The following is a 13,866-nucleotide window of genomic DNA, read 5'->3' on the forward strand; positions in this document are numbered from 1 at the left end:
AGTCTACCCTTGTATTTCTCCTACCAAAGTGTGTGACCTACACTGTATTCCATCTGCCATTTCTTTACCCCCTCCTAACCCAAGTCCTTCTGTAGGCCTCGCTATATCCTAAAAATTACCTGCCCCTCCACCTTTCTTCATATTGTCTGCAAACTTTGCAACAAAGCCATCAATTCCATCATCCAAATCATTGACATATAATGTAAAAAAAAATCAGTCCCAACACAGATCACTAGTCACCAGCAGCCAACCAGAATAGGCTCCCTTTATTCACACTGCTTTCTCCATGCCCCTATCTTTCCTGTAATACCATGAGCTTTTAGCTTGTTAAGCAGCCTCATGTGTGGGCTTTGTCAAGGCCTTCTGAAAATCCAAGTCCACACCATCAACCTATTCTCCTTTGTCTAGGAATTCTTCGAAGAAGTCCAACAGAGCTGTCAGGCAAGATTTTGCCTTGAGGAAACCATGTTGACTACAGTCTATTTTATCATGTTCCTCCAAGTACTCCAAAATCACATCCTTAACGATCGACACCAACATCTTTCCTACCACTGAGGTCTGAATAACTAGCCTATAGTTTCCTTTATTCTGCCTCTTTCCGTTGCGAGTGGAGTGACATTTGAAACTTCCAGAACCATACCCAAATCTAGTAATTCTCGAAAGATCATTACTAATGCCTCCTCACTTCAGCCACCTCTTTTGGAACCCTGGGTGTACACATGACTTATCTACCTTCATGCCTTTTAGTTTCCCAGGAACCTACTCTATAGTTATGTCTTTCACAGTGAAGACTGATGAAAAATACTTATTCAGTTCCTTGTATCCCATCACTACTTCTCCAATATAGTTTTCCAGCGGTTTGATACCCACTCTTGCTTTTCTTTTACTCTTTATGTATCTGAAGAAACTTTTTAGTTGCCTTCTATTGATTTTTAAAAGCTTCCTAATCATCTAACCTCCAACAAATGTTTGTTGTATTATATGTCCTCTCTTTGACTTTTGTATTGACTTTGACTTATTGTTAGCTACGGTTGTGTCATCTTTCATTTAGAATACTTCTTCCTCTTTGGGATGTATATATCCCGTGCCTTCCAAATTGCTTCCAGAGATTCTAGCCATTACCGCTCTGCCATCAACCCTGCCAGTGTTCTTTTCTAATCAACTCTGGCCATCTCCTCTCTTGTGCCTCTGTAATTCCCTTTACTCCACTGTAACACTGATACCTCTGACTTTAGCTTCTCCTTCTCAAAATTCAGGGTGAATTCGATCATATTATGATCACTTGCCCTTTAAGGTTCTCTTATCTTAAGCTCTCTAGGCAATTCTGGTTCATTGCACAAAACCCAATCCAGAATAGCTGATCCCCTAGTGGGCTCATCAACAAGCTGCTCTAAAAAGCCATCTTGTAGGCAGTCCAGAAATTCCCCACCAACCTGATTTTCACAATCTACCTGTGTATTGAAGTCCCCCCTGACTATTGTAACATTGCCCATTTAGCATGCATTTTCTATCTCCCGTTGTAATTTGTAGGCCAAGTCCTTGCTACTGCTTGGACTACAGCTCTCATCAGAGTCTTTTTATCCTTGCAGTTCCTTAGCTCTATCCACATTGATTCAACATCTTCCGACCCAATGTTACCTCTTTCTACTGATTTGATTTCATGTTTGTAATTCATGGCAACGCCGCCCCCTCTGCCTGTCCTGTTGATACGATGTGTATCCTTGGACATTAAGCTCCCAGCTATTATCTTCGTTCAGTCATGATTCAGTGACGTCTACAACATCGTACCTGCCAATCAGTAACTGTGCTGCAAGTTCATCTAACTTATTCCATATACTGTGCGCATTTAAATATAACACCCTCAGTCCTGTATTCATCCTATGCAATTTTTTTCTGCCTCTTCCTGTTAACTGCAATCAACAACCTCTCCTCTCTACAGATTGCCTCTGATTGTAAGCCAGCAATCTCATCTTCAGCACTATTATCCACCTTTCCTACAATACTTCTTGAATTGAAATGCAGGCAGCTCAGAACAATAGTCATGCCACGCTCAACCTTTTTCATTCGTAACTTTGTCTGAGGTCTTACCAACATTTGCCTCTACCGCCTCTCCACTAACTGTTCTGGCACTCTGGTTCCCATCCCCCTGCAACTCGTGTTTAAACCTCACCGTGCAGTATTAACAAACCCGCCAATTAGGATATTAGTCCCCCTCCAGTTCAGGTGCCCTCCCTCCTACAGCTGCTCTTTAGCCATGTACTAAACTGTTTAGTCTTCCTAGTTCTGCCCTAACTAGCACGTGACACAGGTGGCAATCCTGAGATCACAACCCTGGAAGTCCTGCCCTTTAACTTGGCACCTAACTCCCTGAACTCCCTATACAGAACCTTGTCACTTGTCCTACCCGTATTACTGGTACATACATGGACCACAACTTCTGGCTGTTCACCCTCCCACTTAAGAATGCTGAGGACTCGATCCGAGATACCCCGTACCCTGGCACCCGGAGACTTCTGAGAATCTCATTAGTACCCACAAAACCTCCTGCTCATTCTCCTAATTAATGAAACCCCATCACCACAGTGTGCCTCTTCTTCCCCCCCCCCCCCCCCCCGAGTCACAGAGGCAGACTCGATGCCAAAGCCCTGACCAATGTAACTTTCCTGTTAGGTCATTCCCTCAGCCCCTTCCTGACAGTATCCAAAGTGATATACCTGTTCTTGAGGGCGATGGCCACAGGGGTATTTCTGCACTAGCTCACTAGCTTCTTCATCCCTTTCCCCTCCCTGACTATCATTCAGCTCCTGTGTCATGAACCTGATATGTAACCACCTATCTATATATTCTGCCTTGGTAGCCTCCAACCAGATGGCATTATTATTGATTTCTACTTCCAGTAAAAAAGAATCTCTCTGCCTTCCCTCTTCTATTCCCCACTCTGGCCCTTTACTTCTCATCTGCTTATTACCTTCCCCCTTCCCTGTCTCCTATGGTCCACTCTCCACTCCTATTAGATTCCTTCCTCTCCAACCCTTTAGTTTTACCACCCCCCCTTGGCTTCACCTATCACCCTCCTGCCCCTCCCCATCTGAGGCCTCCGTCAGCCAGGGTTGACCGTGAATGTTGCATCCTAGCTGTCTGGATACGCAAGTCTGGGCAGTACGATATGGAGAGCAAGCTGTTGCTCACATAGTAGGTTCCCCCACTACATGCTGCTGATGGACCCAAAGGAACAGCAGAGACCAATACAGTTTGGCACCAACAGTGTCGCAGAAGTTGCCAGTCAGCATTGAACTCAACGTAGGACTGCCTTAGGAACTCCAGCTCTGGACCTCGAGGGTTTACTCCTGAAACCTTCCCCATGAGTGGGTATAGTCACAAGGCAGAATTTTCCTTTTACTAAAAGAGCTGCCACCACCTCTGACAAGCCCCATCTGCCCAAAGCAACTGGTTTTAAGGTGCCAGTGACCCACCTTTGCCCCTTCTCCTGTCAGTAGAAACAGTACCCTTGGGCTTAGCAGCTGAGCCACATGTGAAGGCCAGGAGCTAGACTTTGTTGTCAGGGGCTATATGAGGCGCATTTAAAAGGTAGTGGGAGCTTGTCCCCATTACCACTCCTGGCTATAACAAGCTTAAGGAATCACCCCTCCCCACACCTTTTTATTCTGGAGCCTTCCCCCTTCCTTCTCAGTCCTGATGAAGAGTCTTGGCCCGAAATGTCGACTGTTTATTCCTCTCCATAGTCACTGCCTGACTTGCTGAGTTCCTCCAGCATTTTGTGTGTGTTGCTCTGGGTATCCAGCAACTGCAGACTTTATTATATCTATAAATTACAATAAGATATATATAGTGCAAAAAGATATACTGTATACACCTTTGAAGAAATTGTTCCTGAATTGTTGAGCCTGTGTCTTCAGACTCCTGTACCACCTCCTTGGTGGTAGCAATGAGAAGAGGGCATGACCTAGGTGATGGGGGTCCTTTTTGAGGCATCGCCTTTTGAAGGTGTCCTCAGTGCTGGGGAGGCTAGTGATGGCCTCAACAGAGCTGACTGAGTTTACAACTTTTTGCAGTTTCTTCCAGTCCTGTGCAGTGGCCCCTCCATACCAGACAGTGATGCAGCCAGTTAGAATGCTCTCCACGGTAAATCTGTAGAAATTCATTCGGGCTCTCCTCAATTTAATGTTAATGTTCCTAGCTGATGGAGAAGTGAGAAACACTGCTTACGCCTGGTTTCTCGTGAAGCAGTTATAGTATATCACAGAACAACATTGTTGTTGAAGTATCCAAACATTTTTGTATCCCTGAATTGTGTCATGCTAAAGACTACCCCATTCTGAGTTCTCATCTATCTGCTACAGGTGAACAAAAACCTGCGTGAACATTGGAATATTCACGACAAAGTGACTTCTGCTGAGCACCCGCAGTACACAGGCCTCGATGACAGAACCGGTGAAGTACTGAAGACAGCCATTAGGAACACAGTGAACTCCAAGCTGAAGGACTGGGACATCTGCTTAGACCCAATCCTCTTTGAATTTCGGACGTCGGTAAATTCAAGTACCAAGTTCACACCTTTTTTCCTGCTGTACAACCGAGAAGCACGATTATCGTCCAAGGTACGGTCCGCTGGCCTTGGCTGCCGTGAATCATTTACTTATAGTATTGTCACATATCTCTGGTTGCTACAATCCTCCCAAAAGTTCTGGTAGAAGTTACTGACTTATGTTAAATGTTAAACCCTTCAGCTCTACTCCTAAAGATGCTCCCTGGCTTTCCTGCTTAATTATTTAATTATTGTACATAATGGGTGCACGGTAGCGTATTAGTTAGTGCGACCCTATTACAGATGGATATATTGGAGTTCGGAGTTGAATTCTGGTGTCATCTATAAGGTGTCTGAATGTTCTGTCCACCACCCCCCCCACACCCATGGGTGGGGTGCTCTGGTTTCCTCCCACAGCTCAGAGACGTACGGGTAGGTAGGTTCTTTGGTCATTGTAAGTTGTCCTGTGATTAGGCTTGGTTTAAATCAGGGCTTCCTGGCCGGTGCTGCTTGGCTTGAAGGGCCTACTCCGTGATGTATCTCAATAAATAAATAAAGTGAATTTTAATGTAGTGGGGTAATTTTGGGTATTGGGTTAAATTGTCTGGATGTTGCTACCGGAGCCTGTGATTCAGACATTGGGGAGGTGGGTGCCCACTCTTCCCAGTGCAATAACCGGCATTACTGCTGCTTTGCCAAGTCCAGCCCGATAAAACAGTAGATAAAATCAGGTTCAAGTTCAAGTTTAGTTGTTATTTACCATGGATACAACCAAACAAAACCGCATTACTCCAGGGCCAAGGTGCTAAACACAGTACCAACATTCACACACAACTTAAGGCACATAAAACACAAATAATTACGATTGGAATCACCATACAGTCACACAAAAAAATACCCCAAGTCCCTGAGTGTCCTGTAGATTGATGGTACAAGGGATGTCGTAGGCAAGAACAAGCCCAGAGCAGTCTGATCATCACTCACGAGTGCAGGTGCAGATTCAAAGCAGTTATTATCAAATATATATATCAAATATCAGGTGTACAACCCCTGAGGTTCGTCTTCCCACAAGCAGCCATAAAACTAAGAAATGCCGTGTAGCCCATTCAAAGAAAACATCAAACACCCAACACTCAACACTCAAAAAATGGACAAACTGTGCAAATGACAAAAGTGAGTGAATAAAATGCAGAATATTAAACATCAAACCACAGAGTCCTTGAAAAGCAGTAATGTTCAGTGTAGCTCAGGTCAGTTCAGTTTACCACTGTGTCGTTCGTTGACTGCAGGCCTCAGGGCCAGTCTGCCCTGATCAAACCACACAAAATAGAATAAGAAAAGGGGATGAATGCGATCCAGCTTGTCTTGCACTGAGCGAACACTGGAGAGCAGCACCAAAGGCAGTGGCCAGCCCCGAACTAGTATGGATGCCTGCCAAGCCCACTGTCTCTGGCATTTGCTTCACTAAGTTTTTCCGTTATAAATCCTAACCTAAAAATAATCTTTAAAGTCAAGTGGTTTAAATGTCGTCATGTCTCATCTGACTGATTACAGTCTTTTGTTTAAAAGGGATGTTTTTGAACTCTTGGATTTCATCAGAGTAAGAAAAAAATCCATCCAGCAGAGTATTTTGGGCAATTCAGGATTGTTTAATGTCATTTCCAGTACACACATGTAAAAGAGAACAAAATAATTGTTACTCCAGATCCGATGCAACCCAAGAGAAAGGAAACACAGTAATAATAAAAAACACAATAAATATAAATACATCAGATAGTTTATATACATAAATTACATGTCTATGAAGTGACACTAAGCACAGGAGTTTATTGTGTTTTTGAAATACGTGCAGAATAGGCCCTTCCAGCTCATCGATCCACACTGCCCAGCAACCCCCCGATTTAATTCTATCCTAATCACGAGATAATGTACAATGATCAATTAACCTACCAACTAGTACATCTTTGGGCTGCGGGAGGAACCCCACACAGTCATGAGGAGAACATACAAACTCCTTACAGGCAGCAGCAGGAATCGAACCCTGGTCGTCCGTACTGTGAAGTGTTGTGTTAACCACTATGCTACTGCTCTGCCATCAAAGAGTGACTGGACATAAGGTGACTGACAGGAAATGATAAAGTAGTGATGGTTGGGGGTGTTCAGCCTCACTGCTTGGAGAAAGTAACTGTTTTTGAGTCTGGTGGTCCTGGTGTGGATGCTACATAGCCTCCTCCCTGATGGGAGTGGGACAAACAGTCCATGAGTGGGGCGGGTGGGATCCATCACAAGTTACTGGCCCTTTGTGATATAAGTTTAGTCCTTGCCTGTTTTATAATTTCTTTTGATTCCCCACTCCGCTCATTTCCATTTAAGAGATATACAGTAATTATTGGCTTAATGTAATGTTGCTATAATTGGATCCCTGTATTGTAACAATACAGTACAAAATCGATGTATTTCCCTATACTGAGAAGAGGCTTGAGGAGACCTGCAAACTGCTTGCACTCACTGGTTTGTTTCCATGGTGCTTATTAACTTAGTCAATCGAGTTTTGAATTTATTAACCCATCCTTGTGAATGCTGCCAGGCTTTAGCATTGCACAAAACTAGTTCAATCCATTCTCTTCCCAGTCAATAATCCATTTCTGGGAACTAGTGTTACTTTACAAAATTAGTTAGTAAATTTTCAAAGTTCAAAGTAAATTTATTACCAAGGTACATATATGCCATCTGAGATTAATTTTCTTTTCGGCATACTCAGTAAATCTACAGAATAATAACCATTACAGAATCACTGAAAGACCACTCACCTTGGGCATAGAAATAATGATAATAAATAAATTAGCAATAAATATTGAGAACATGAGATGATCAGTCTTTGAAAATGAGTCCATTGGGTATGGAAAAATTTCAGTGATGAGGTGAGTGAAGTTATCCTCTTTGGTTCAAGAGCCTGATGGTTGAGGGATAATAACTTCCTGAACCTGGTGGTGAGAGTTCTGAGGTCCCTGTATGTTCTTCCTGATGGCAGCAGAGAGAAGAGAGCGTTTCCTGGGTGGTGGGGGTCCCTGATGATTGATGCTGTGGCAGTGTTTCTTGTTGATGTATTTCATATAAATGTTACACAAGAAGAGAAATGGAGAATTCCAGGTCGGTAGTCTGATGTTTAGCTGTTGGGAAAATTGTTGGAATACATAATCAAGGAAGTGATTACATAGAGTTATCATACACAAGGCAGAGTCTAATCAAATGCCTTTGTGGTTAGAATGAACTGGTTTTCCCAAAAGATATTTGACGTGCCCCATAAATGGTTACTGTACTAGAAAAGGATTCATTGGGGAAAAGTGGGCAAGCTGTAACAGAATTGCCATGAAGATGAGTTCTGGGGCCTTCACTCCCTACAACCCATAATCATGAAACATCCAGATTTGTTGAAGGTACAAAAAGGGTGATGTTATTAAAAAAATACTACTTATAATGTTGATTAGTGAGGCACAGAGAGATTTGTATTTACTGACAATACACAGAGAGATTTGTATTTACCTTTATTGTTTAAATTAACATGTGCGTGAACTCATACACTAATTGGCTTGTGTGCACACCCGCTAAGTATCCCTGACTCTCCTGAATAGTCAAAGAATAGCCAAGGTATTACCCAGGTAAAGGAGTTTATTCTGGCCAGGCATTCCTCATAGTCACAATTCACTCGCCATGTGTTTCACGCAGGGTTGCTCACGCTTGTACGCGCGATGGCTATTCTTTGAATTTACTGCTACCAGCACATAGGAAGCGTCCACCTTTACATCAATTCAAATATCACAATCCAGTGTCATTGTCCACAGGTCATGTGCCTGTCCTTTAACACCTTGTTATTGGCTCTACATCAATTTATTACCCTCTTCCCATCAAGTGACAGTCGGTAATTTGTTCTCAATCAGCAATGAGCTTAAATCACTTCAGGCAGGCACCAGCCCCGACATACACCAATCTGCGTGTTACAGCCAACCGAAGAACATCTCACAAATAACTTCTTATTTGGAAATGATCTCCAGTCCAGCAGATTACCTGAAGTATCATTGTGTCTTTAAAACATTGATCAAGCCCAGCATGTCAAGCTCACAAAATGGAGAATAGAGTGTCTTCACAAAATGGCAGCCTCCATCCCCAAGCATGCAGCAAGAACAAAGACAATTGGTCCTTCTGCTTCCACCATCCTCGATTCATTTGAATTCACTGATTTGCAGATTGTCATTCTTTCTGGGCAACAGTGGCAAAGCAATTTGTGAGGAGAGCACAAATCTGGAGTTAGTGGCTGAAAAATGGTCAGATAGCGTGGGGAATGGAATCAACAAAGAACTGCTGAGGAGTCTGCGGAGATTTAGCATGTAATCTGAAACTGTGACAAACTTCTGTAGATGTGTATTGACTGGCTGCATCACAGCCTGGTATAGAAACATCAAAGCCCTTGAACAGAAAATCCTACAAAAGGTAGTGGATACTGCCCAGTACATCACGTAAGGCTGTCTGCACCATCTACATGAAACACTGTCATAGGAAAGCAGTAACCATCATCAGAGATCCTCACCACCCAGGTCATGGTCTCTTCTTGCTGATGCCATCAGGTAGAAGGTACGGGAGCCTCAGGTTCAAGAACAGTTACTACCCCTCAACCATCAGGCTCTACAGTCACTTACCCATCCATTGAGATGTTCCCACAACCAATGATCTCACTTTAAAGACTCTTTATCTCATGATCTCACATTATTTATTGCTATTCATTTATATTTTCATTTGCACGGTTTGTTGTCTTCTGCACTCTGGTTAATCTTTCATTGATCCTGTTATATTCTATAGATTTGCTGAGTATGCCTGCAGGAAAATGAATCTCGGTTATATAAGGTGACATATATGTACTTTAATAACAAAATTTACTTTGAACTTTGAGCAGAGCAGTGTTTTAGTTGGTGTGATGAATGGTGAATGCTAGATGTAGCAAGTACTGAAGAGAGCAAAGAGCTTGTCCTTAATTGCAGAGCAGGCTGGAGCACAAGGATTAAAGTGGACTTGATATAACAGGGTGGCAGGAGAGCTGTGTTGACCTTTGTTGTGGCGAGAACTAGGCCCTTGGGTGCGGGGTTGCCTGTTGCAGTTGCCCAGGAGAGGAGCCTCAGTGTCGGGAAGGTTAATCCACAGGTTGAGCTGGGGGTGAGGAAGGCAAATGTAATGTTAGCACTCATTTCAAGAGGAGTCGAATATAAAAGCAAGGATATAATGTGCCTCACCGTGAGGCCTCACTTGGAGTACTGTGAGCAGTTTTGGGCCCTTAGAAAGAATGTGCTGACATTGGAGAGAGTTCAAAGGAAGTACACAAAGATGATTCCAAGATTGAAAGGCTTATCATATGAAGAACATTTGATGGCTCTAGGCCTGTAATCACTGGATTTCAGAAAAATGGGGGGGGGGGGGGTGACCTAATTGATACCTACTGAATGTTGAAAGACCTTGATAGAGCGAATGTGGAGAGGATGTTTCCTATGGTGGGGGAGACTTAAGACCAGAGGACATAGCCTCAGAATAGAGGGGCATCCATTTAGAACTGAGATGAGGAGGAATTTTGTTAGCCAGAGAGTGGTGAATCTGTGGAATTCTTTGCCACAGGTGGCTGCGGAGGGCAAGTCTTTGGGTATATTTAAAGCAGAGGTTGACAGGTTCTTAATAAGTCAGGGCATGAAGGGATACAGGAAGAAGGCAGGAGATTGGGGCTGTGAGGGAAAATGGATTAGCCACGATGAAACATGGAGCAGACTTGATGGGTTAAATGGCCTAATTCTGCTCTTGTAACTGATGGTCTTTATTCATGTATAGTTGAATGAAAATGAACCTTGAATAACTAGTTTGTGGGGGGCAAGGGGAATGCTGGTTTGTCATCTTGCCATTTAAGATCTTAGTTGACAGACTGACATCTGGTGTTTTATTGAGATGAGGTCTGAAGAGGTTTCTAAGGGTAGATACTGTGAATATGTTTCTATTGGAGATGGCAGATCTAAAACTGAATAGAGAAACCATTTTAAATTTAAAAATCTGCCATTTGAGAAGAATTTCTTTGCTGATGATTATGAATCTCTGTAGTGTCTTCCCAGAGTGTCAAGTCTGGGTCATTCAATGTATTCAAGGCTGGGCGCTGAGCTTCAGGAGGGAGCAAGGTTTACAAGGCAGGGAAGGAAAAGATCAAAATACTGAAGGAGTTGGAGGGATCAAGCTTGTGCTCTAATGTTTAAAGGTTTACATTAAATATGGACAAAATATTCTAAAGTATAACTAATTATATTTCAGGGAGAGTTTGAAATTGCACATGAATACAGACTGCAAGATAACTGTGCCATCAAAGCGGAAAGTATCGACAAGTTCGCAAGTTCCATGGCTGAGCAACAACACACAGTTAAAGAAATGGTAAGCGTCAGAATAATCTTAGCAACTCATCCAGCTGAAGTTGACCTTCAGGCTAGCAGAGGGAATGAGCACCTTACACCTTCTTTGGTAGAGACGTATCTCCACCCCATCTCCCTAAAGATAAACAACAAATAATTTTTTTTGAAAAACACATTAAATATTTGAAAAGTTGGTTGATTCCTAAGCTTGGCAAAATGTTTGTAAATTTTGTTGGCTCCAATGGAAAAGCCATCGTTAGTGCTTAGTTGAGGGTGTGTTTCCTCAGAATGCCAGCTTAGATACTCCTTCAGGGTCCGCACGGATATTGTTAAGACATTGTGATCTGATTAGATGGTTCAAAACACACTGAGCAGTTTAGCAGTAGAAGGTTCTGATTGTCTAGCTTTGAGGGAGGTCCGTTGGAAGTATTTGCTTCACTATCCAGATCCAAGATTACTGGTGATTCTTTTCTCCATAAGCATTCATATACCAGATCTATGTCGATGTGTTTGTTCATGCATCCTTCTGTAGAGAATGAAGCTTTGAGAACTTCTCGTTCTTTTCTCGTTCTTGCTTGAGTCAAGTCTTCGGCTGTCATTCAGCAGAAGCATGAACCACTCTCGCTAGTATCAGCTCATGAAGATGAAGCAAGACACCATTTCAACTGGACAACAGCCAGATGATGGCTTCTTGTTTACAACCAAAACGTCTGCAAACTTTTTGCCAAGCTCAGCAATCAACCAAACTTCCAAATAGCCAACCTGAGCTACCAATATTCATCAATTTTTCACTCTATAAGTATATTAAGATAGCTTGTATATATAGATTGATTGTATGTTCATAAAGTGACACTAGGCACAAGAGTCTCTGTAAATAAGGTGACTGACAGGTAATGATAAAATACTGGTGGCTGGGTATGTAAAGGGTTAGGGTTAGTGGGTGGAGATGTTGATCAGCGTTACTGCTTGAGGAAAGAAACTGCTTTTGAGTCTGATAGTCCTGGTGTGGATGCTACGTAGCCTCCTTCCCTGATGAGAGTGTGACAAACAGTCCATGAGCAGGGTGGGTGAGATCCTTCATGATGTTACTAAACTACTATTTAATATGATCTTGGTTGATCTAAGTTGCAAAGTGGCAGCTCTTCATAACCTTCAATTCCTGATCCTTCAACAATATATCTACTTTAAATACCCCAGCAATCTGGTCAAAATCTTTTTGTTGGGCGTTACACATGACCCTTGCTTCCAACCACTATCTCTCAGGTACATTGTTCATTTCTCTGGAGTATGAGGTTAATTCCCATTCTCTTGGGGTGCCACAGTAGCATAGTGGTTAGCTTGATATTATTACAGCTCAGAATGTTGGAGTTTGGAGTTCAGTTCTGACGCCATCTATAAGGAGTTTGTACACTCTCCCATGAGCGCGTGGTTTTCCTTTGGGTGCTCTGGTTTCCTCCCACATTCCAAAGATGTACCACTTAGTAGATTAATTGGTCACTGTAAATCGTCCTGTGATTAGGCTAAGGTTAAACAGGTGGGTTTCTGGGCAGTGCAGCTCATTGGCTTGGAAGGGTTTGTAAAGATAGATCACTAAAGTAAGTGAGTAAGTCACTTTGAAAGCCTTGGCAGGGTGACTGTGTGAACCATCTCCTTCTCCAAATATGCACACAGCAGAATCTGCTGAATAGAGCCGGGATCTTGTTGTGAAATTGACTTTGGAGGCGTTCATAAGCTTAACTTGTGGTACTGATGAGTGGCGTTATATTGAATGAGGTGAATGAAAGCCAAAAATTCTGCCAATGATTTATTTTCCCTTTTGTGTAGGTACTTGCCAACCTGGCTGCAGCTCAGAAGTGTGAGAAGAAGCATGCCAAGATGAAAGCTAGGAAGGAGATCCATTTTACCATGGGAGGTGAACCATTTCCTGGAAACACCAAAAAACTGAAGAAAAGTCACTTTCTTTCTTCTCAGATTGAAACAACTTTGTCCTCTGAGCACACTGTGGGTGGTGGAATGGTGTGAAGCTGCTTTTCAATATCATATAAATTATTTATGGGATTGAGGAGAATTTTTTCCAGAGATGTCATCCTAAGAAATGGATTGAAAATGGCAATGCAAAGCCCTATCTTTGGGTCAAGGAGCCAGCACCAAGATAAGTACCTGGGAGCAGGTGTCCGACAGTCTCAACACCCGGGGGCGGGTGTCCAACAGTCTCAACACCCGGGGGCGGGTGTCCAACAGTCTCAACACCCGGGGGCGGGTGTCCAACAGTCTCAACACCCGGGGACGGGTGTCCGACAGTCTCAACACCCGGGGACGGGTGTCCGACAGTCTCCACACCCGGGGACGGGTGTCCGACACTGAGCTCAAGACCCGGGGACAGGTGTCCGACACTCAGCACCTGAGGAAAGGTGTCTGACACTGAGCTCAAGGCCAGAACGAGACATTATGTATCCGGTATCTGCACTCTGACCTGCTCGCCGTAAATTTTTTATCTTTAAACTGTTCAGAATCAGAATTAATTTTACACCAACAGTATTATCTGTTCAGTCTCTTGTATATTTGTGGAATGCTTTTACCTTGTAAATATCTGAAATCTGCTGGAATTCCTCACGCACACTTTTGATTTTATAAAACGTGATTTTGTAAATTTGAAGAATTGAAATATTTGATTCTGAAACTTGTTTCCATCTTCTCCCTATGACCAAGTGGGTTTCTCCAGGTGTTTGTTTCCTCTGGCAGCCGGGGCTGCTGTAAATACTCCAAGTGTAGGTTATTGAATAAAGGGAGCTGATGACCTTTTGCGAGAGAACAGGTTTGAAAGCTACAGGATTGTTGGGAACATGGAGCCAAGAGAGTGAATAGTCAAATTAAATAAGTAGTGAAAATAAA

At 43.0% G+C, this 13,866-nt stretch overlaps 1 protein-coding gene across 1 annotated transcript in view; it reads left to right on the forward strand.

Moving 5' to 3' along the window:
- zgc:113436 (uncharacterized protein LOC503528 homolog) overlaps positions 1-13,648 on the forward strand; it is a 28,639-nt gene extending 14,991 nt beyond the window's left edge. The window contains exons 6-8 of the mRNA XM_059994563.1: positions 4,362-4,619; positions 10,880-10,996; positions 12,799-13,648. Of these exons, the coding sequence (XP_059850546.1) occupies positions 4,362-4,619; positions 10,880-10,996; positions 12,799-12,996 (573 nt within the window). The 3' untranslated portion in view covers positions 12,997-13,648. The remainder of the gene's footprint in view (positions 1-4,361; positions 4,620-10,879; positions 10,997-12,798) is intronic.
- The last annotated feature ends 218 nt before the right edge of the window (positions 13,649-13,866 follow it).

Source organism: Hypanus sabinus, chromosome 18 (assembly GCF_030144855.1).
Source record: "Hypanus sabinus isolate sHypSab1 chromosome 18, sHypSab1.hap1, whole genome shotgun sequence".
NCBI lineage: Eukaryota > Metazoa > Chordata > Chondrichthyes > Myliobatiformes > Dasyatidae > Hypanus > Hypanus sabinus.